A 21762-nucleotide genomic window follows, 5' to 3' on the forward strand; every position below is an offset into this window, starting at 1 on the left:
CGGTGACTGACTCGCACTTACGTATACACCTGCTTGCACTGATGGAACATTTTGCAAATCGCGTATTGTAAAAGGGTAGCCGTAGCTGTTTTGTCCTTCGTGGCGCTTCGTTTAAGTCGTTACGTGGCAGTGGTAGCTGTGCTCTCCGTCTCCCTGCTGGAACACAAACTCCACCTCCGTAATCCGGTGGTTGGCCGAGGTTTCCTAGGTGCTTCGTCTTTCTCTCTCTCTTTCCACTCTCCGTTTTCTGTGTATAGTAACAGTAATAGCGGAATAAAAAGAAGATGTTTACCTTGTCAGAGGTTCTTGCCCTTCTAGCCCTCTTCTCCAGCACGGCGTCCGGTTACTTTGTTAGCATAGACGCGCACGCCGATGAGTGCTTCTTTGAACGGGTCAACTCCGGTACCAAGATGGGCCTCATGTTTGAGGTAGCGGAAGGAGGCTTCTTGGATATCGATGTGGAGGTGAGGCCGCACCGGAGTGACAGATCAGCATTAGTCAAACTGCACGCCACAAATGCACTGTCGCCGGAGCTGGACACACACACAGGCGAGATAGGTGTGGAAAAAACAGGCCTCAATTAGTAGTCGTAGTAATAATATTGGGAGAAATATAAAATATCGCAAATTAGCCTGTAGGAAGGTTATGGTTTGGGAGTTTGTTAACTAACATGGTGTTCGTTTCAGAGAGACAGCAAGCCTTGTTTTAATACTGTACCTGGCTTGAATTGCCTACCATACTGTTTGTAAGGAATACTAACAGGCTGAAGTCCAGCTTGAGACTGACCTAAAATAGGTTAAACAGAGTGAAGTCAGACAGTCTCGGTTTGCTTTTTGAATTAAAATCAATAGGCATAACGCTATAAATCTAACAGATGTGGCTTATTGTAGTCTTATCACAATGAACGTGTTGGTGTCTTGAGACGACAGTGTGCTTGTTAAATGGTAACATAACCAGATTGAATGTGCATTCTATCCAGTGTCATTTTAAGGCTAGTTATATCTGACAAGGAAATACTGGGATTTAAATCGAATTGTGTGAGAAGACCATACGTGGCTCTATTGGTGTTAAAGGCGTGAGGTACCAATATGTCCACAGTTGTTTGGTTGCATCAAAATGTGGCTAGGCAATACAAAGGGAAAGTCATGCTGAAATCTAGTTCCACATAAAAATAACACAAATTCATCCTTTAAATTTAATTATTATTTTTTTTTTATACCCATAACGTTGTCATTTATTTGTATTAAAAATCAGTTTGTTCTGGAAAGTTTGAAACAGTCCAATTAAGTAAATTACAGCTTCCATCATAGTTTACATATGTTTAAAAAAAAAATATATATATATAATATATTGACCACTTTACAATATTTCTATATACAAAGTTACATTTTGCAATAAAAAGTATTGCCTGCCTGTTACCAAATTGTGGCATCCAAAGGTTTGTATTGCAGGCAAATGTGTTTTTACCCTGTGGTTCACAAGCCAGAATTTTATAGAGGTGTATAGATCTGTAAGCTGCTGTTTATTTTTTAAAATGCATCAGTGGTGGAGAGACTGTGGAGCATAATTAATATTGTGTATGCTAATATTTATACATCCTCTTTCATACTTTCTCTAAGTAGCAGTAATGCAAGTGAAAGGGATTGCAGTTCTTGATCCGCTGGTTTCAAAACAGTTGAAAGAATCTCAGGCGCTCAGCATCTAGCACGCCCGTGTTCTAGCTGGCACATACCAGTCCAGCATTACTTTATTAAACATATATACAGTCACTAAGCTGTCACTTTAGGAAGATATGCCCGTTTTAAATTGTAATAGAAACCTGCACTGCAAGCATGGTTTTCTTTCAAAGGACTGTACAATTGTAATGAATCTAGCAAAGAAAACAATCTATTTCCCAAGAATAATACCAAAAGAAATCCCTGCAAAGGAGCTAAATTATGCCTTGAACCAAGTTAATATAACCAGACGCAGGGTCAATTTTAAATGTGCTCTTAAAATCTCCCTGTTAAACAAAGTTATGTATCATTAATGCTACCATGGCATCACAGTTGCTACTGCAGCTGATAGTGAAAACTGTGGACAGCTTACTGGAAATACTAGTATAGTGGAAATGGGTTGAGTTTAAGGACAACTATTTTGTCTGTCGTCATTTAGAGCATTAATATACACACTAATTTTCAGGAATGGAAATAAGACTCCCATTGCACAGCATTTTGACCCATTCCTGTTTTTACTAGGAGTTTAATAAGACACACCTGAGTGTGCTGCCTATACACTGTGGCTAATCAAGCTCGTACTAAGACCTGGAATGAGTGAAACCACTATGCAATAGGATGTATTTCCATACCTGGTGTTGTAAAGCAGTAGGTGTACTTGTAAATTTGTTTGCACCCTTTTGTTTTACAATAATAATGAAGAATGGCAATTATTCCAAATGTTCTCTCTGCCTGTAGATTACAGGGCCTGACGGTAAACAGATTTATAAAGGAGACCGGGAATCCAGTGGGAAATACTCGGTTGCTGCCCACATGGACGGGACGTACAAATTCTGCTTCAGCAACAAAATGTCAACCATGACACCCAAGATTGTGATGTTCACTATTGACATTGGAGAGGCTCCGAAAGGGCAGGACATGGAGACGGAAGGTGAGATTTAAAGCTCTTTTTTCAGGGGGCTTTCCCCCACATACACACGTTTCAATACACAGTGTTTACATGCACCTTGCAAGCTCTAAAATAGCCTACAGCCTAGTACAGCTCCAGTTTTACAGTGCCAGTCTGAAGCAGGTATTCTAGAGCTATCGGAAGAACAGTTCATGAAAAGGCTCCACTCATTTTTATACTAATGTTTTTTAAGCAGAAATCAAGACGGCATAAGTAGATCAGTAAAGGTTGAGTGTTGTAGGCTGTACGAAACTTTTCGAATCCATGCCTGCTTTCTGTAATTGAAAAGGGTCCCCTTAAGAGATAGCAGAGTTGTATTTATTTGAGGATCATCTGAGATCCCTATGTTTTAAATCGTATCGCTGAGCTCCTTGTAGAGCTATAATAAGCCATGTCCTCTTCATAGTCGGCCACCAGAGAAGTAGGTTTTGTTTGGAATTTCCAGAAACAATTGTTCATACTATTGCTCACGTAATCAAGATATTAAATGAGAGAATGTAAACTCCAAAGAATTTGCTGAGTTGGGCACCTCCTTGAGTTTATTCTGTGGGTCAGGGACTTGCGTGGGAGGTGGCAAGCATATTAAGTTTTTTTTTTTTTCTAGTGGCACTGTAGTTCATGTTTCAGTCTGGATTTAATAAGACTCATTCCTATCATTTCTGTCTGTTCTCTGCTTTGATATTCTGAATTCCTTTCCTCCATTACATTTTATTTTCATTTCTCTTTGCTCCTTTTCCCCTTCCTCTCTCCCTCTCTCTCAGGCGGTGGCGATACCTGGGATGGTATGTCCGCTCTCTTGCTTGGTTTAGAACTGGTTTGTTTTTACCCAGATTTCTGAAGCTTGCAATTATTGGGTAGCATCCAGACTTATGACGGTTCCAAATGTCTTGATCATATAGCAGTGGTTGGCAAGAAGCTGAACAGAAAAAAAATAAAAAAACTCCCACAGAAGCTGCCTTTAACCCCTGTTTGTATTGCTAATTCACTTCTGAGATGCTTCTAACATCTGAAACTGATTGCATTTAATATTTTCTAATACTAACGCATCATCCTGTGAAGATGCATTTGAAATAACAAAAATATAGAGCATGTCACTAAACTGTTCTATAGCATCAGTCTGGTATATGGCACAGTGTACATCACAGGTGCTCTAGAAAGCCTAGTTTCTTTGGCAGTGTCTGGTGTTTGATCACCCCTCGGGGAGGCAAGATGTGCTGAAAAAGATGTTTCGTTATTCCCTTTTGTTCACTGTATCTAGAATTGTACCATGTAACCATCCTATCTGTGCATCTGTTGTAGAAATCATATGTTTCTTCAAAGTTAAGTCAGGGCAACTTCTTGAAAACAAACATTTGCTTTGCTAACAGGAAACTAAATGCACAGGCGCTTGATTTTTGTGGTTTGTCAGCATCTTGCAGTTGGTATGAGGAAGTAAAAGACGAAAGCACAGAGCTAAAGTGATCCGACAGACCGTGGTACTGTTGAACACGATTTAAAATGAAGTGTTAGTAAGTCTCTAGAGTAAACAAGCCCTCCATTTGGTCATCATTCAGATTGAATCATTTTGCAGTTGATTTTTAAACGGTGTAAGGTGCAGTGTTTAAAGGACGAGGAGTGATGCTAATCCTTTCTTTTTTTTCAGTCACTTAACTTGCCTGAGGATTTTCCAGTGCTGTGCATGTCATATTTATTCAGGTGTACTCAAAATGTCTTCATGTCCTCTTTATCAATTTGAAGTGTTTTGAACTGTTCCTGCAGCTCACCAGAACAAGTTGGAAGAGATGATCAATGAGCTGGCTGTGGCAATGACTGCAGTGAAGCATGAGCAGGAGTACATGGAGGTCCGAGAGAGGATACACAGAGCAAGTATGTTATAGTGTGGACATCTGTCGTGCATCTCGGAGAGCCGTCATACAAGTACATTTATATTATCATGGGTGTGGGGGGAGGGGGGAGCACAATTTGATTGAATTTTTTTAAATTAATTTTTAATTGGATCAAAAGGACTAAGGGAAATACTGATTTTAAGATTATATCTAATAACATGTTATCATCCATTCCTTTTACACCAGTAATCTACTTGACACGATGTTCAAAATGAACAAATGTTTTTTCTATACTACTCTCAACCAAATCTCTGATCTGTTCATAAACAAACCAATAGTAACTGAGGCTTTACTGCTAACCCTGCTAGTTGCCTGTTTTTATTTTTAAGCGCCTGATGGATGAATCTGTTGTTTTCTCTTGCAGTTAACGACAACACGAACAGCAGAGTGGTTCTTTGGTCATTCTTTGAAGCTTTGGTACTTGTAGCGATGACCCTTGGACAGATTTATTACCTGAAGAGGTTTTTCGAAGTGCGAAGAGTTGTGTAAAAAAAAAAAAAAAAAACGTTTCTAACACATTTCACAATTTACCAAAATCTTTAGTCACAACAACAATTACTTCAGGTTTGACATCCGAGTTTATTAGACTTTCAAAAGCCTTTACACAACGTGTTTTTGTTTTTTGATGTTTATTTAATTTCCTTTAGTCTTTTTTATTTTTGGTTTTTATGTTCCTCTGCTAGCAGAAGTTACAGTGTAGTTTCTGGCCACTTGCAACTTCTCTTATTACAGATTAAAACTGCATCTTTAAATTCAAGACAAGGTTATCTTAACGTTTCAACTCTTGATTGTATAATACAGCAGTATATATTTGGGGATTGTTTTTTCTGTATAACAGACACCAACCCTTGCAGTTTTGAAGTGGCTGTGCACATTGTTAGGTTTTAATCTGGGAAGGTTTTAATTTGAATCATTTACAGCATTCACGACTGGTAAGTCTTTAGCTACAAAACTTACCAATTGTATCTACACAGTGCAGGTAGAAAGTTCATTCACGCTGGAAAAAAGATTATAGAGCCATATTTACTGTTTCAATCTGCCTTTCCTACAACTAAAGGATTTCGGTTTTTGTTACATGACAAGTTGCCTGACTGTAGTGGTTACTGTGAAGGTTACAACTTCAACATACTGCAAATGGGTTCATATAGTTGTCTAAAACAGAAGAATTGATCACTTTACCCATCACTGTCTGAGGATACACGAAAATGCTGTGAAGTCCTGGTGGGGCACACAGGGTTAAATAATTGATATAGTGTCCTTTTCTTTACTATAGCCTTTTGAAAAGGACCTTACAAATACTGTAATGTATACAGCCACAGTTTCAATTCCTGTGCTCCTTATTGTCTGTTTCTAATTGGTTCTTGTACATTCTTTCACCTTTGAGACACATAGGGTTTTGAAAATGTGTTTCTCTATGGGGGCAAAATAAACTTTCATTTTAGTATCTTTTAATGATGGGTTTAAAGTAATCAATATTAGTTCAAGGTGTGGGTGGATCAGGAAAATGTGACTGGTGTAAATTAGTTGCTTGTACTTTTTTGTCTTTGAAGAAAAAAAAAACTTAATGGCAACACGATTTTGTACAATTAATTTACTATTTGTTACAGCTATTCATGTTAAAGGTAAACTTGTATTACTTCGAGGGAAACTGATGTTGCAGCAGTTATTGGTAAATAGGGTTAACCAAACCCCTTAAATAAAGCAATGGCTGCTGTGTGCCATTATGGAAATATTTTTGTGTAACATCTTTGACACCTCAGAATACAATGTGAAGTTAAAAATGCTGATGTATGTTAATATGACCCAGGTTTAGTAAATAATAAACACAGCATTCTTTAAAAAAAAGAAGGTGCTTGTCTGTTTTTTATTCTACTGCTCATCCCTGGATACCTCAATGCTGCGCAGTGAATTGAATGGGGGGGGGGGGGGGGGGGTTGGGGTTGTTTCATAACTTGTAAGAAGGATTTTAAGTACATTTACTTGCTTTTATGGTTTTCCTAAGTTTAAGCTTAAATATATGATTTGTTTTTGCAGTCAAGTGTTAAATGTATAAATAAACAAAATGTTTATTTAAAGGAACCTGTATAAAATAGATTGCTGTCAGCAGTCACAGGGCTTGTAGACAGCTGGTTTCAAATTGTTAATTTTAAACAAAATGATAAAAGGGACCAGATCCTCCCAATGCCTTCCGAGTTAAGTAGCCCGGTCCTACAGAAACACCATTATTGACAACAAAAATGTAGAACATTTTTTTCTGTACAGTTTACTGTGTTCTCTTGGTTACATTTTAGGAAACAGATATTCAGGACAAATTATTATGGTGTTTTATTTTTTAAAAAAATTATAAAATGTTACATAATAAACTAATCTTAACCAACAGGCGTCTACAGTTTGAAAGAGGAAACTGTAATAAACTAGACCTGGTTTAGTTTCATTTTTAACATGATTGGGACATTGCAGCTTACAAATTGGCATCTCCTTTGCTTTGAGGATGGCTGCTTGAAGTCGAAACACGTTCGTTTTTACTCTTAACCTCCATAGTCAATGAATAAAGAAAAAAAAATAAAGATATGAAGAAATTCTGACAATCTGAGTTTTTGTTCATCAGTACAGAATAGTTAGCTGTTTATTGATTACGCACCTAATTTGTAGAGCGTGAAGAGATTTAAATTAAGGGCTAGGATATATATGAAAATAACTTTAGAAAAAAATCTAAAGTACAGTATCTCAAATTTACATGATCTGTTTGTATCCGATCACTTTAAATACGTCAATACCCATTCTAATGTGTACCATACACTGATAAGATGTATGTGAAGGATGCGGTGCACTTTGAACTCTCTTGCTAGGTGGTGTTTAATATAAATAACAATATTTAATGTAACTACTAGCCCTCTGAAATCTGGCTCACAAATGTGTCTAACAACGTCATTTTGTACACGTCTGCTTCCCTGGCCTCACTCCTGCAGCCACACCCCCTGTGCAAATTGCAAAGTGGAACCTCTGTGTTACCGGTGTTGTTGCTGCTGAGACGCCGCACAGCAGGACGGACAGGAAGTCGGGGCGGCGTGTTGTCGTGTTTTGGAAGAGTTTCTCTTTTTTTTTTTAGTGCCGCTGTATTTTAAAGATGGAGAATGTGACGGAAGGCACGTGGAGAAGTTTACCCGTTAAACTTAACGAAAAGATTTTTCAGACTCTCGACGAGCTGGGATTCACACACATGACACCAGTCCAGGTGAGCGTAATGCCAGCAGGTAATAATATTGCGATCCCCGTTGAGAGTGGACGTGAAGCGAGCGCACCGAATGTGAATTCTAATCTGTGTTCCTGTGTGACTGATTTTAATAATGACGTATTCCTTAAGTGAATACAGTGAACGCGTTTCATATTGATTATATTGTGTATTATTTCTTTACAGTCTGCGTGCATCCCTCTGTTTATGAAGAATAAAGACGTGGCGGCTGAAGCGGTAAGTTATTATTTACTTCCTTGGTTGTGAATAAATGTAAGGTGGTTTATTATATCATGCAGTGTTCGTATTTTCACACTGTTATTACAGGTGACAGGCAGTGGGAAGACCTTGGCGTTTGTTATTCCCATATTGGAAATACTGCTCAGGAGAGAGGAGAAGTTGAAGAAAATGCAGGTATGCATCTACTGCAGAAAATTTGCTTTCAGGAGTTCAGTTCAAGCTCTGATTTGTGTATCCCAGTGCAAACCAGCCATCTGAACATGACTTGAGCTCACCCTAAATGTAAGCGCTTGTTTCACATGCTGATGAATCGAACCCTTTAGACATGTGTAAATAAGTAGTGCACTGATCATGTGAAACTCATAGACTTATTAAATAAACGCGTCACATTTATTGAGATGAAGTATATCGTGTCATATATTACATTTTGATTTATACATCAATGTGTCTTCTATCAAGTGGCGATGGAAGGCGGCGGGACGTCATGGCTCTGCACAGGCTGTGTTTTTATTTATTTGTTTTTCAAAGCATTTTTTCTTCCAACATGCACGATAATGTATTTATTTTTGTGTCCTGGCTAATTACAGGTTGGTGCTCTGGTCGTTACACCAACACGAGAGCTTGCCATTCAGATCAATGAAGTGATGGAACATTTTACTAGGCATTTCCCACAGTTCAGGTAAGCGTGTGTGTGTGTGAATATATATATATATATATATATATATATATATATATATATAAAACGTGTGTTTGTGTTTTTTCTTTTTTTCAATCTGTGTTGTTTTAGACGGATTCTTCTTATCGGTGGGAGTAATCCAATTGAAGATGTGGAAAAATTCAAAGAACTTGGGTAGGCACCCTGTGTGTACATAATCTAGGGCTTTCAAGAGTTTAAAGAAATGCCATATGTGCCTGTAGAAATAAAACAATCCTGGCTTCAGATCTGAAGGGTTGAGTACTTCTTGGTCTGTTTCGTGTCAGAGGAAACATCATCATTGCCACTCCAGGGCGTCTGGAGGACATGTTCAGGAGGAAGGCGGATGGGCTGGACCTGGCTAGCAGTGTGAAGACCCTCGACGTCCTGGTTTTAGATGAGGCGGACAGGCTTCTTGACATGGGATTTGAAGCAAGGTACACTGTTGGTTTAAGAAGCTGTCTGCTGTTTACATACACCTCTGCAGGAGAGCTGGTCAGGAAATTTCTCATTCTTTTATAATGGCATCTTTGCAGTGTCACAGTGCAGTTAGTTAGTGCCTCTGTCATTGCAGCTTGAATACCATTCTCGGGTATTTACCCAAGCAGAGGAGGACAGGCCTGTTCTCAGCAACGCAGACCCAGGAGGTGGAGAACCTGGTGAGAGCCGGACTGCGTAACCCAGTACGCATCACAGTGAAAGAGAAAGGAGCCACGGAGAGCAGCACACAGAAAACACCAGCCAGACTGCAGAACTACTACACGGTGAGAGAGCCCCTCACTAACCCTGCGTGGGGATCATGGGTGAAGAGCAGTAAAATAGGGCTGTTTGTGCACTAATCAAAAATCAAACTGCATGTAGAAATATGTAAGACAAGAGAGAGGGGTCAGTGATTTTTAAAAACACCTCCACTGCTGTTAAGATCAATTGAATAAACTCATAATAAATGCCAGAATTTGCATGGGCATTTATTATGAGAGTAAATTCTATTGCTATGCTGCTCACGCAGTAATAGGTTAAACAACAATGTGGAATAACTTTGTGTAGACGCTGAATTGAATGTGTCTGGGTTATTCCGTTCTTTCTGTTCTCTTACATGTACTCTGTGACATTGCGTTCAGGTCTGCAGAACAGAGGAGAAGTTTAACCTGCTCGTGGCATTTCTTCGACAGCACAAACACGAGAAACACCTGGTTTTCTTCAGGTAGATTTTTATTCTTTAATGGAAAAATGACATTTTGTTTTAAATACTGCTAGCATTGGCTGGATTACTACCCTCTGTTCACTGTTCTGTGCCTCTGTTCCTCTCTCAACAGTACGTGTGCCTGTGTGGAGTATTACGGGAAAGCCTTGGAAGCCTTAGTTAAAAATGGAACGATACTTTGCATTCACGGGAAAATGAAACATAAGCGCAACAAAATCTTTACAGAGTTTCGTAAGTTAAAAAGGTAAAAGATTGTAATATGGCTGTGAAGCATTTAGTTAAGCCACACCTGTAAGAGCCCTGAAATACCTGGTGTAATAACACATGAATTGTGTGTAGTAAGGCTGTGCAGCATGTTCAGTTCAAATCAATGTAAACCCTTGTATTTAATCCCTTGTATTAATCCTCACACAGGCGTGGAAGTAGAGATGTATAATATCAAGATACTGTACATGGAGGGCTCCCGAGTGGCGCATCCAGTAAAAGCACTTGCGTAGAGTGCCGGATGCGCCCTATAGTCTGGACGTCGCGAGTTCGAGTCCAGGCTATTCCTTTGCCGACCGAGGACGGGATCTCCCAGGATGCGGCGCTCAATTGGCCGAGTGTCGCCCGGGGGGAGGGAGGGTTAGGTCGGCCAGGGGGTCCTCGGCTCACCGCGCACCAGCGACCCCTGTAGTCTGGCCGGGCACCTGCGGGCTTGCCTGTAAGCTGCCCTAGAGCTGCGTTGTTCTCCAACGCTGTAGCTCTTGGGTGGCTGCATGATGAGTCCGCAGTGTGAAAAAAAGCAGTCGGCTGACGGCACACGCTTCGGAGGACAGTGTGTGTTCGTCTTCGCCCTCCCGAGTCAGCGCAGGGGTGGTAGCGGTGAGCTGAGCATAATAAAATAATTGGCCATTCCAAATTGGGAGAAAATAATAAAAAATTGGCAATGACTAAATTAAAAAAAATAAAATAAAATAGATACTGTACATGATGCCACGAATTGAAAAACAGTGGGAGATAAGATCTCCAAAGTTCAGTGCAGCGTTGACAAGGTTTCTGTGCCTACCTAACGGCTTGTGTGGTTTGTTTTACTTATCATGCTCGTTTGTGTCGTCCCTTTCCTGTAGTGGCATTCTGGTTTGCACTGATGTAATGGCGAGAGGTATCGACATTCCTGAGGTTAACTGGGTCTTGCAGTATGACCCTCCAAGCAGTGCCAGGTAGCCGTTTAAAAAATGAAGTCCTTAAAATGCAAACCGTACTCATGACCATGGTTAAATACAATCCTATTGTTGTTTTACACTTTATCCAATTGTGTCCAAACTTGGTTAGGAAATTCTTTGCTAAAATTACTGAGCAGAATCTGGGATATATATGGTGTGACCTGCTTGTCCACATGTTACATTTTTACATATGGTTTGTGTTGATCTGTGTTTCAGGATTGTGGCAGGAGATGTACAGAATGTTACCAGCCTACTGTACTTGTTAGCTCCATATTTATTCAGCAAGAAACTATTCATGCATGCTTAATTATTTTCTAAACGTACTTGGGTTTCATTTCTGCCTGTTTTGAGAATGTTGTGGCTTTGTTTATAAATATCCATATTTGACGATCTCAAAATGCAGTTAATTTTAGCCCAACATGAACACGCTTTTCTAAAGTGTTACTGATCAGTTGCTGATTGGTTGATTTTGTTTTTATTCGCAGTTCTTTTGTCCATCGCTGTGGACGGACCGCTCGCATTGGCAATCAGGGCAGTGCTCTTGTATTTTTGCTTCCTATGGAAGAATCTTATGTCAACTTCCTGGCCATTAACCAGAAGGTAAGTTTGTACTGGTAAGATCGCTTGCATATTTTAAGCTTGTATCGTACAATATAAAATGTGAATTTCAGCTCCTAGACAGAATAACAGAGGTATATCCAGTGTTATTAACTGTATTTGAAATGCCTTTACACAGCTAGAAAATTGCTTTCAGAAATGCATACTGCAGGCTAGGTAATGTTAGCATGAGACTATTGCCATTAGTGTCATGAAAGCCAATGTGGAATCTCATTTGTGTAAGTTTCTGAAGATTTTCATGGGTATGATTCAGTGTAGCATGTTTTCTTATACTGGTATACATGATGTTCTGCGTTTCCATCTTTTCAAAGTCTTGATATTGTCTGGTTGCAGTGTCCAATGCAGGAGATGGCCCCCATAAAGGACATGGTAGATGTCCTTCCCAAAGTGAAGTCTCTAGCCATGGCAGACAGAGCTATGTATGAGAGGGGAATGAGAGCCTTTGTGTCGTGCGTACAAGCATATAACAAACACGAATGCAGCCTCATCTTCAGAGTAAAGGGTAAGCAGTAACAATTTCATGTCAAAAGGCAGCTGTTTTCTTTTAATTTGACAATTGGCCATTTAAATGTTTTCAAGATCTATAATAAGTTTTTTGTCCGTCTTTTTAAACAGATCTGGACTTTGCAAGTATGGCTCGTGGCTTTGCATTGTTAAGATTGCCAAAGATGCCTGAGCTAAAAGGAAAGAGTTTCCCAGGCTTTGTACCCGAACTGATAGACACAGACTCCATCCCCTACAAAGATAAGAACAGGGAGAAGCAACGACAGAAGATGCTGGCAGAAATGCGACAGCAGAGACCGCAGGACCGAGTCAGGAAGAATTTTACTAAGAACAAGGCGTGGTCCAAACAGAAAACAAGGAAGGACAAGAAGAAAAAGAAAGCAGACAAAAGAAAGAGAGAGGAGGTATATATTAACCTGAAGTTCTGTTTGAAATGCTGTATTACAGCAGCATACGCACTCACATAGAAGTCGGTTCATCTCTCGCCAATAAAGATTTAATATTTCAAAAAACAAAAACCTCTTCAGGTACCAAGTTAAATTAGCAGGTATAGTACAGTTTGAAAATATTTCTCATAACTGTACTCTTCAATGTGGATGGGAAAAGCAGATTTAATTAAGGTTGATTTTATGGCACGCCAAGCTAAAAGCATTAGATCCCTCATTTAAAATCGGAATGGCCATCTTGCATCAGGTATGAATTATTTATAACTGTTATAAACACTTTGGTTCTAGGGCTCGGACATTGACGACGAGGATATGGGTGAACTGCTCAAAGACACCCGATTGTTGAAGAAGCTGAAAAAGGGCAAAATCACGGAGGAGGATTTTGACAAGCAAGTGATAACAGGACCGAAGTCAGAAAACAGAAAGGGAGGCAACCACGAGCAGGATGATTCAGAGGAGGACGAGTAGTGGAAAAGGACATGCCAATAAATCATTTTGTTACCCTGAGCCTCTTTTTTTATTTATTAAGAAATTACTATAAAGAAAAATGTAATAGTTAGAAAATGCTGACAGCTCATTATGTTGGTATTCTAGGATCACTGCATCTCCCAGGATAGCCCAGTGCAGGTCCAGCATTGTTTTCAGTTAGAACCTGCTCGTATCTAGTGGTGGATTACTGGATCAAGGTTAGTCAGCGGCTCGGTTGGGATTGAATGTTGGAACCCATCATCTCCTGATTCCAACATGTAGACTACAATCTACAAGACTACAAGCACATGCATCCTTTGTGCATTCATTGCAGGGGCTGACTCATACATGCTTCAAGCAGTAAGCCGATTGCACCGTTGTTTAGAATAATACTAGAGTGAGATTATTGGACCCAAGTCATATATTGGGGGGGAAATGTGTCTAATTTGTAAGCAGCCTGATGTTCAACAAAGCAAGTGCTACCTTTTTGTCAAGCCAGCTTCAGACTCCAGATGCAGACCTCTTCCAGCAGTGCAATGATGGCTTCTTTGCAGCTTTGATGTATGTGATCTTGTAGGAATGATCGCGTGCGCTAGGTAAAGAATCTCATTCCAGTCTAAAAGGCAAGCAACCTTCTTGGTACGTGGTGCTTTATATGTAATCAATGATACATGAGCGGTTGTGGATTTGCTGTGTTACATACCATAGAGAAGTGTGGATATTACACAAATGGCCACACAGCCTGGAGAGTGTTAATGGGTAAAAAAATTGAAATTGGGTAATGGGATTTAACTAGTGTGGGATTAACTTTTTTTTTTTTAAACGGGTCTTGTTAAAAGGCTCTCTTTTAAGCAGTTGTAACACTACACATTATGCTAGACTTCTTCACAAGAATTTTATTATGATCAGTGGTGTTACAAATAAAGTTTGATGAGTTCGTCGCTCACGGCTGATGGGGTCAGCACCCCTAGATCTGTGAAGAGGAGGGTGATCAAGGAAGGGGGCGTGTAATCAATCATTGGATGCTCCTCTGCAAGATTGTTTGATTTCTTCAGTGTGTCTGCCTTGTACTGAAAAAGTAAAAGTATCACTTATAAGCTTTTCTAGAACAACAGCGCTACATTAAATAAATCAGAGAGTATGTTTTTTTTTTTTTTTAATTTTCAATTGATTTTACCCAGTTTTTCTCCCAATTTGAAAAAACCAATTGTATTTAGGCTCAGCTCACCGCTTGCACCCCCACGCTGACTCAGGAGCGGCGAAGATTAACACACGCTGTCCTCCGAAACGTGCCGTCAACCGACCGCTTCTTTTCACTCTACAGGCCCGTCATGCAGCCAATCGAGAGCTACAGCGTCGGAGGACAACGCAGCTCTGGTCATCTTACAGGCAAGCCCGCAGGCGCCCAGCCAGTCTACAGGGGTCGCCGGTGTACGGTGGGTCGAGAACACCCTGGCCGACCTAAGCCCCAATTTTTCAAAAAAGTTTTTACCTTGAACTTGTCTGGAACATCTTGTTGATTCAGCGGGAAAAGCCTGACAAACTTGAAACTTTCCGCTACCGCATAAAACGGTTTGTTGTGTGCTTTGGAGCACACTGCCAGTTGGTATGTTCCAATCTGCAAAAACAAACATGAATAATCTGGCAAGGTGCGCAAGCATTAAACATGCAAGTTTACAAACAGCCAAGACAAACACCTTGTTAATGATGCCTCCGCTTTCTACAACTCCTTCTGCACCCACTATCACCAGGTCCACCTTCTCCACGACGTACCTGCAGCAAACAAAACAAATCCATTGTGTGAGAAGTTCAGGGTGGGGCTGGATCACCTTTAGCAATTACAGTTAAACACTTTATACAGGAGAACCACAGGCAGACGTACCCAACTGCAGCATCAAGGATCACTGTTACTGGAACATTAAGCTTTCTTAAGGCATCAGCCATGTGCTGCCTGCAACAGAGAGAATAGAAATACTGTTTTAATAAAAAAAACTAATGCAAGATCATACAGAGAACTTAAGGATGGACATCCCTGGTTTATATTAGGAATTAAAGTTAAAAACAGGCAGCATCTTCACAGTATTTTTCTGTATTTACTTTGTGCCACCACTGACAAGTTCAGGAGTTTCCATTGTGTTTAAATGTACTTGCCCTGCTGAGTCTGGTTGTGATTCTGTCACGAAGACAGTGAAACGTTTCTTAGCTGCAGCTGCTTTCTCTAACACTCGCAGAACAACCCTCGAATAGGAATGTGTTAGTATAATCTAGAGGGGAAATGGATAATGTTATAAGAAACATTGATTTAACAAACACTTTTACTATTAATTGCACCTTCCTCGGGGTCTGAATGTTCTGTACAAGACAGCAAAATGCACATGGTATTGCGTTTTCAAATTGTGCATAACTTTTCTACACGACAGAAATCAACTGACTGCAAGAAAACTGGTTTAGTAGCCTTTCCACTAAAGGAACCAGCTGCATTTCATTAAACCAACTATGTTTACAACATAGGAGAAGCTGGCTCTACTTTATCTAGTGATCATTTTTGCAATCTATGCTATATTGCAAATGAAAATATTTAGAAAAATCTGAATACTTACAGCTCCGTCTTTTATGAATGTGTGGCACAGTTTAGCAACCTTGTCTCTCGAAAGTGAAATTTTTTTCAAGAAAAGTTCTCCCCTTACGATCATCACTTTCTTGCACTGTGATAAATCCTGTGAAAGAAAAGAGTTTGGAAAAGATCAGAACAGCGGCTTTCAGTCTCCCACCCCAACTCCCTTCTTTCAAAGTGCTGTTAATACAAAGCTTGAGATTCAAGCACACTAACTGGATGCTCCAGAGACGCAAGGCTGATGAAGCGAAGGAACAGCTCCCCTCCGGAAGACACGGCCACCGAGGAGTCTACGCTTGTCAGCTTGTCGATAGCTTTAGTCAGGTTCTCTCTCAAGCCTAGAATCGTTTCACCTGGAACAAAGAACAGCGGGCTTTACAGTGTGCGAAATGTGCTGGCGGAAAAACCTGCCAACCTTCAAAGGATGAGGGGCTGTTAAAAAGCTGGTGTACAACATGGCTTGTACAAATGAAGGGGTGATTACCTTTGTCTCTCTTCAAAAACTCCAAGAGAGTACGGATGGCTGCCACGGCTGAGGCCACGTCTGTGTTTTCGCGCATTTGGGTTTTGAAATACTCAACAAGCTCTGTAACAAAAGAGATCTTTTAGTTTACTGTCTTACTGGCTTAATGGTAAATTGTGATTCATCCCATCTTCTTGGCTAACCAGATCTAGACCCGCAAGTATTCAAATTGAGACCTACTGCCGGTTAGATAACTTATACAATTAAGCATTAAGTTCTGGAATGCGGGCACCTACCCATTTTAGTAACAGCAAGGTAATTATATAAAAGAAGACTAGGTGCAGGACAAGTTCATGTACCCACTACCCCCAGTGACACATTCTTTTTTTTTCTCCAGGCATGCTGGTACAAAACTAGCACAGGTCCTTTCTACCCATCTCCAGCTGTGCTTGGATGATGCAGTGACAAGGGTTGTGCAACCTTGCCAACACGCATCAAGTCATTCATTACAAAACACCAAACCTCATTTCAAAAACACACGATTAAAACCGAAGACAGCTTCTAACGATTATTCAAATGTGTATGTTGCATTACAATCAACAAATAATTATCAAGATCATTTAATACATCGAATAACCATTACAAGCTTACACTGATGAATCAGATTACCATACCTTCGTCATCCATGTCTTCAAATTTGTATTTAGTCTTTTTCCACCAGATCAAATATTAAGCGAACAGCCGGGAAGCAAAGAACACACGAGTAGTCTTAGTATTCTCCTCTCGTGTCAGCAACCTACCCATAGAGCAGAAAACACACATTAATATAGCATGATAAAAAAAAAAAAAAACTATTTATCACGGCATAAACACAATTAACGTGATTTTTCCTGTGTTTTTTTTTTTTTAACTGCAAGAAAATTTTATAAAAAACAGAATGGAATTATTTGACAGACGGACACGTTGGGAGGTTCTTCAAAATAACACGCTAAATAGATCACTGTTTAAAGTTTGATATTTTAAAACTCCATTTTATCCCTGTAACACAATTTTGTTAAAATATGTTAAAAATGACCTTTTGAAACGCTTTTAGGCTGGCATTAGTTATTAAAAAAAGAAGCTTGGTCTCCTGTTGTCGCTGGTTAATGACGTTACCACACTGCGACCCACTACGAGTGAGATACTGAGATGCTGTCAACCGATTTGAGAAAGAAAGTGATCTGAGTTTTGACAGGTATGGCGTCTGGTGAGTGTTACTGCCTTTTATTAAGCGTTTATTTTATTTTGCTTGTAATCTGGCAATCATTGGTGTTGCTGCATCTTGTAAATGCACTCTACGGTGTGTATTGTAAATATAAACCATCGCTGTGTATTGTAAGGCAGAAAAATACTGCAGAAACTTTTTATAATATATTTATTGCAACCAGAAAACAGGGGACAGGTTGAGCTGTGCTCATTGGTCATAGTAACCGTTATTATTACATTACGTACCAAGATTGAAAAAATATCCATATCAAAATTAATAATCTGAAATTAGTATAAGATGTTTATATAATATATGGTGAAACATAAGCAGTGTTTAGTCAGTATTTGACAGAAAGACGCAGACGGGCTGTCCATGAATCAAGATGTTTTGACAATCGTTTAGTTCATTGATGCCACATTTATCAATGAAAACACTCTTAGACAACATGAGTAATGTTTATTTCCCTCAACAGATGATGAGCTGAGCCTCCTCGTGATTGTGGTGGATGTGAATCCCATTTGGTGGGGACAGCAGGCACAAAGGGAACCAGAAGTAAGATAAGGGAGACTGTAGATCCACGAGCACATCGTATATGTAATATATGAGATTACAAACCTGGCGTCCAAAGAATAAAACAACATTCTATTATGAAATATGAAGGATTAATGAAGACATTCAAATTGTTCAGAACCACGGCATGCAAATGAGCAGTCTTATTTAATATCTAACCAAACTGCAATAATATCTGCTTTTGAGATCCATTACCTCACAATCTTCAAGAGTCTTCACTAAGTTCTCAACACCTCTTTTAGCATGTACAATTAGTTATTAAGATTTGTAGAGATATACTTTTGACTAGTTATTGAAGTTTGAAAAGACGGCTCTTGTTTTCTCTTGTTGTTGTTACTCTTTGGAACAGTTCACGCTGTCAAAATGCATGGACGCAGTGATGGTAATGAGCAACGCTCATCTGGTCATGACCCGAAGCAACAAACTGGCAATCATCGCCAGCCACTGTCGGGAAAGGTAAACTTGACACTAGTGTTACAGTGCAACACAATCGTGCACCTGTGTGTGTGTATGAGACAACATTTTTTTCAGTCTTTCAAGGGAATGTCAATGAGGTCAGCTCTGTCTAATTTGTGTTTTGCAGTCATTTTTTATACCCCAATAAGCACTGGAAAGCTGGTGATTTTGCTGGTGATGAGTCTTCGTGTGGCAGCAGGGATGGGAAATACGAACTCCTAACTGTGGGGAATGATCTCATCAGTGAAGAGATTAAAAACCTCATGGAAAGAAGTGAGAAGCTCAGTATTTTTCAGATATACTATTTTGGGAATATCTAGATTTATAAGTAAATGGCATGAAATATAACCTTATCAGACAGCTCTTGTAGTGATGAGTGGGTTAAAGCTAAATGCCACATATATAGTACATACAGAATCATCTTTAACACAAAGGCATCCTTCTGTTATGCTCTCTAGTTTGTAATTTACATTGCTACCCCTCCTCTCTGTGTCAGGATCTGACGAACTTCTGTGTGTTACCAGGAGGTTGATGGAAATACAGCGCGTCATTTCTATTTGGTAAAACATTCTCCTTCTTGATTTTCAGCTGAAGTGAGGGGCCAGCAGACAGAGACGTTGCTGGCTGGATCACTTGCAAAAGCGCTTTGCTGTATCCTTCCACTGCTAGCTTGTCTCTTACAGTTTGTCATCTGCCAGCTTTAACCAGCACTGTCTGTGCTACTCAGTTCTGTGAGCTCTATCAGGAATGTCAGTGAGGGGATTACTTGAAATGCATATTACTAAATTGTTTCCATAACTCAAAGTGAACAGATATCCACAGGGTCACAAAGGAGCTAGACGGTAGTGTTCTTTCTAAAAAAATAATCATTTATATCTCTAACTTGAGAAAAGTCTTCTCTTTTATGATGTTTACAACTTTTAATTTTTTTTTTAAAGCTGGACAAGAAATGAAATCAAGAATTCTGGTGAGTACAGTATAATTGCAGTAATGTGCTTTTGCATGTGTGTACCGTTTGGTGCTCTAGACTCCTGTTCATTTCTTTTTGGGTAGTGTCGCTATCATTGAATGTAAGTGTTTTTTTTTTAATCAGTATAATGTGGCACAGTGAATTTCAGTCTATGGATGGTACAGCATGCTAGCAGATACAAAATATTTTAATTTTGTTTAAATAATTGAATCGCATACAAAAAAAATGTGTTTATTTTTTGTGCCTCAGGTTATCAAGGCTGCAGATGATTCTGCTTTACAGTACATGAATTTCATGAATGTGATCTTTGCAGCACAAAAGCAGGTATTGCTGAAAAGCTTTTTTCATTTTTAATTGACAGCGCAAGGTCTAATGGCATTCTGGTTGTGCATTGTAACTAAATAGGAAACCTTGCCTTTCTGTTTCAGAGCATATTAATAGATGCCTGTGTTTTAGACGCTGACTCAGGACTTCTGCAGCAGGTACGTATTACACATATTTTCAAACAAGTATACGGTACATTCATAGCGTTAAAGAGTGCAGGTTTGTTTCAATGTTAACTATATTGCTTTTAATATGTTGATGTTCCAGGCATGTGACATAACTGGAGGGTTATATCTGAAAGTACCACAGAAGATAGCTCTGGCACAGTATTTACTGGTGGGTATCTTGAAACAATTGGGCATGTTTTCAGATGGCTAACTCTTAAATGAACTCAGAGGTTTTTAGTTTTTTTTTATATAAGCAGAAAAGGAAATGATTATTTTACATTTGCATGTGTGTTTTTCATTTTGTAACATTAACATAGAATATTTCTCAATTTAAGACTTGAGTAAACACTTGTCCAGTCACACAGTCAAAGAGTTAACTGTGGGTTGGGAAATCTGAAGGTATCTGGCACTTCATTATAACATTGTAACCCTAAATACAGAATTTGTCAGAAATAGGTCATTCTACTCAACACAAAACAGCAGTCTTAAAGTAATCTTTAATCATTCCTTGTTTTTTTCTCTTCCAACGCAGTGGGTTTTTCTCCCTGATTCTGATCAGAGGTCCCAGCTTGTTCTTCCACCTCCAGTGCATGTAGACTACAGGGCAGCTTGTTTCTGCCATCGAAACCTCATTGAGATCGGATACGTGTGTTCAGTCTGCTTATCAAGTAGGTGTCAGACACATCGATGCAAAATGTGCACCCCCCACCCCAAAACAAGATAAGAACCGTTATTTCTACATGAAGTGGACTTAAATGAATTATCTATGTTTAATTATCTACTTAATGCCTCCTTTTAATTAGATTAGTAACTGAGGTTTTTTGTATTTTTTTTTTTAAGTATTCTGCAACTTCAGCCCCATCTGCACAACGTGCGAGTGAGTATCAACCTTGGCCATTCTGTTTTGTTTTGTAATATTGTTGTGCATGATGTAAACATGTCTGTGTCTTCTTTCTAGGACTGCCTTCAAGATTGCATTGCCACATGCAATGAAAGCAAAAAAAAAGAAACTCAAACCAACTACCTGACCTTCAACCGGAAACTGCTCTGAACATACAGAAATGAACTAAGGGTGACATCATGGCTCGATGGAATATCTGTATTATAAGTGGATATTGGTTGTTTGCATTTTTTTTTTCATTTCTCTTCTTGGTGGTTATTTTTTGTAATAAATAAAATGATGTATTTTTCAAAAGCATGAAACTCTTGTCTTTTTTTCTTGCCCATCAAATATTACATATGCACACAAGCTGTATATTTCTGTAACTTTAGAATGTTTATAGAAATGATGTACTATCCAACATTGTGGTTTAGAAGCGTGGAGTCGATGCCTGAAGACTTATAACTTACTTAAACAGGCTGGATCTGTTTTCTCTCAATGGAATTTAGGTTTGCATGTGGAATTGATTTCCATCCCATAAGGATCCAGTCCACCAGAAAGTTCTTAGATCCCATCCAGTGAAGGAGCCTACAACCAACAACTGCACGTGGATTTCTTAGTACCTTGTGTGCACACTACTGCGGGCAGTCTCACACTGTTTTTTAAAGTACTAAGGAAACCACAAATGCCTGTCATGTAGTTTGTAAACTGCACAGGTCAGTTTACTGCATCCACAAGTTGTCAATATGTGTGTTTCACAATTTAAAACACATTGGATCACATGTGTTTTGTTCATCTTTCTTAAGTTTACGTAAATAATAATAATAATAATAATAATAATAATAATAATAATAATAATAATAATAATAATAAAGTTAGAATAACTTCATTTATAATTTCTTTTTTTAATC

At 39.2% G+C, this 21762-nt stretch overlaps 4 protein-coding genes across 7 annotated transcripts; 3 read left to right on the forward strand and 1 right to left on the reverse strand.

The window, feature by feature from the left end:
• Positions 1-93: 93 nt before the first annotated feature.
• Positions 94-6398, forward strand: LOC117427697 (transmembrane emp24 domain-containing protein 2). Of its 2 annotated transcripts, XM_034045915.3 has the most exons (5): positions 94-464; positions 2454-2646; positions 3426-3446; positions 4423-4530; positions 4915-6398. In XM_034045915.3, exons 1-5 carry the CDS (start codon positions 285-287, stop codon positions 5037-5039), a joined length of 627 nt encoding a protein of 208 aa, XP_033901806.1. In that variant the 5' UTR covers positions 94-284; the 3' UTR covers positions 5040-6398. The 2 variants fall into 2 exon arrangements, with proteins under 2 accessions (XP_033901806.1, XP_033901807.1); XM_034045916.3 differs by lacking the exon at positions 3426-3446 and having other exon boundaries at positions 103-464.
• Positions 6399-7501: 1103 nt separating this feature from the next.
• Positions 7502-13200, forward strand: LOC117973312 (ATP-dependent RNA helicase DDX55-like). Of its 2 annotated transcripts, none has more exons than XM_034925207.2 (14): positions 7502-7785; positions 7969-8019; positions 8110-8196; positions 8610-8701; positions 8810-8872; positions 9004-9153; positions 9291-9480; positions 9838-9920; positions 10033-10164; positions 11030-11122; positions 11611-11725; positions 12077-12245; positions 12359-12651; positions 12982-13200. In XM_034925207.2, the coding sequence occupies exons 1-14, from the start codon at positions 7678-7680 to the stop codon at positions 13159-13161; spliced, it is 1806 nt and encodes a 601-aa protein (XP_034781098.2). In that variant the 5' UTR covers positions 7502-7677; the 3' UTR covers positions 13162-13200. The 2 variants fall into 2 exon arrangements, with proteins under 2 accessions (XP_034781098.2, XP_034781099.2); XM_034925208.2 differs by having other exon boundaries at positions 7687-7804.
• An 837-nt stretch (positions 13201-14037) lies between these two features.
• On the reverse strand, positions 14038-17425 carry LOC117428502 (translation initiation factor eIF-2B subunit alpha-like). Its single transcript, XM_034901672.2, has 10 exons — positions 17314-17425; positions 16913-17034; positions 16260-16361; positions 15992-16128; positions 15762-15878; positions 15309-15425; positions 15044-15108; positions 14859-14934; positions 14654-14779; positions 14038-14231 (listed from the first exon to the last, which is right to left on the reverse strand). The coding sequence occupies exons 2-10, from the start codon at positions 16923-16925 to the stop codon at positions 14076-14078; spliced, it is 909 nt and encodes a 302-aa protein (XP_034757563.1). The 5' UTR covers positions 16926-17034; positions 17314-17425; the 3' UTR covers positions 14038-14075.
• Positions 17379-21155, forward strand: LOC117963089 (general transcription factor IIH subunit 3-like). Of its 2 annotated transcripts, none has more exons than XM_058994539.1 (13): positions 17379-17484; positions 17957-18036; positions 18404-18510; positions 18638-18783; positions 19099-19161; positions 19323-19352; positions 19449-19477; positions 19730-19804; positions 19909-19962; positions 20072-20140; positions 20504-20639; positions 20812-20848; positions 20930-21155. In XM_058994539.1, exons 1-13 carry the CDS (start codon positions 17475-17477, stop codon positions 20997-20999), a joined length of 906 nt encoding a protein of 301 aa, XP_058850522.1. In that variant the 5' UTR covers positions 17379-17474; the 3' UTR covers positions 21000-21155. The 2 variants fall into 2 exon arrangements, with proteins under 2 accessions (XP_058850522.1, XP_058850523.1); XM_058994540.1 differs by having other exon boundaries at positions 17396-17472.
• Positions 21156-21762: the final 607 nt, after the last annotated feature.

This window comes from Acipenser ruthenus, chromosome 21 (genome assembly GCF_902713425.1).
Source record: "Acipenser ruthenus chromosome 21, fAciRut3.2 maternal haplotype, whole genome shotgun sequence".
NCBI lineage: Eukaryota > Metazoa > Chordata > Actinopteri > Acipenseriformes > Acipenseridae > Acipenser > Acipenser ruthenus.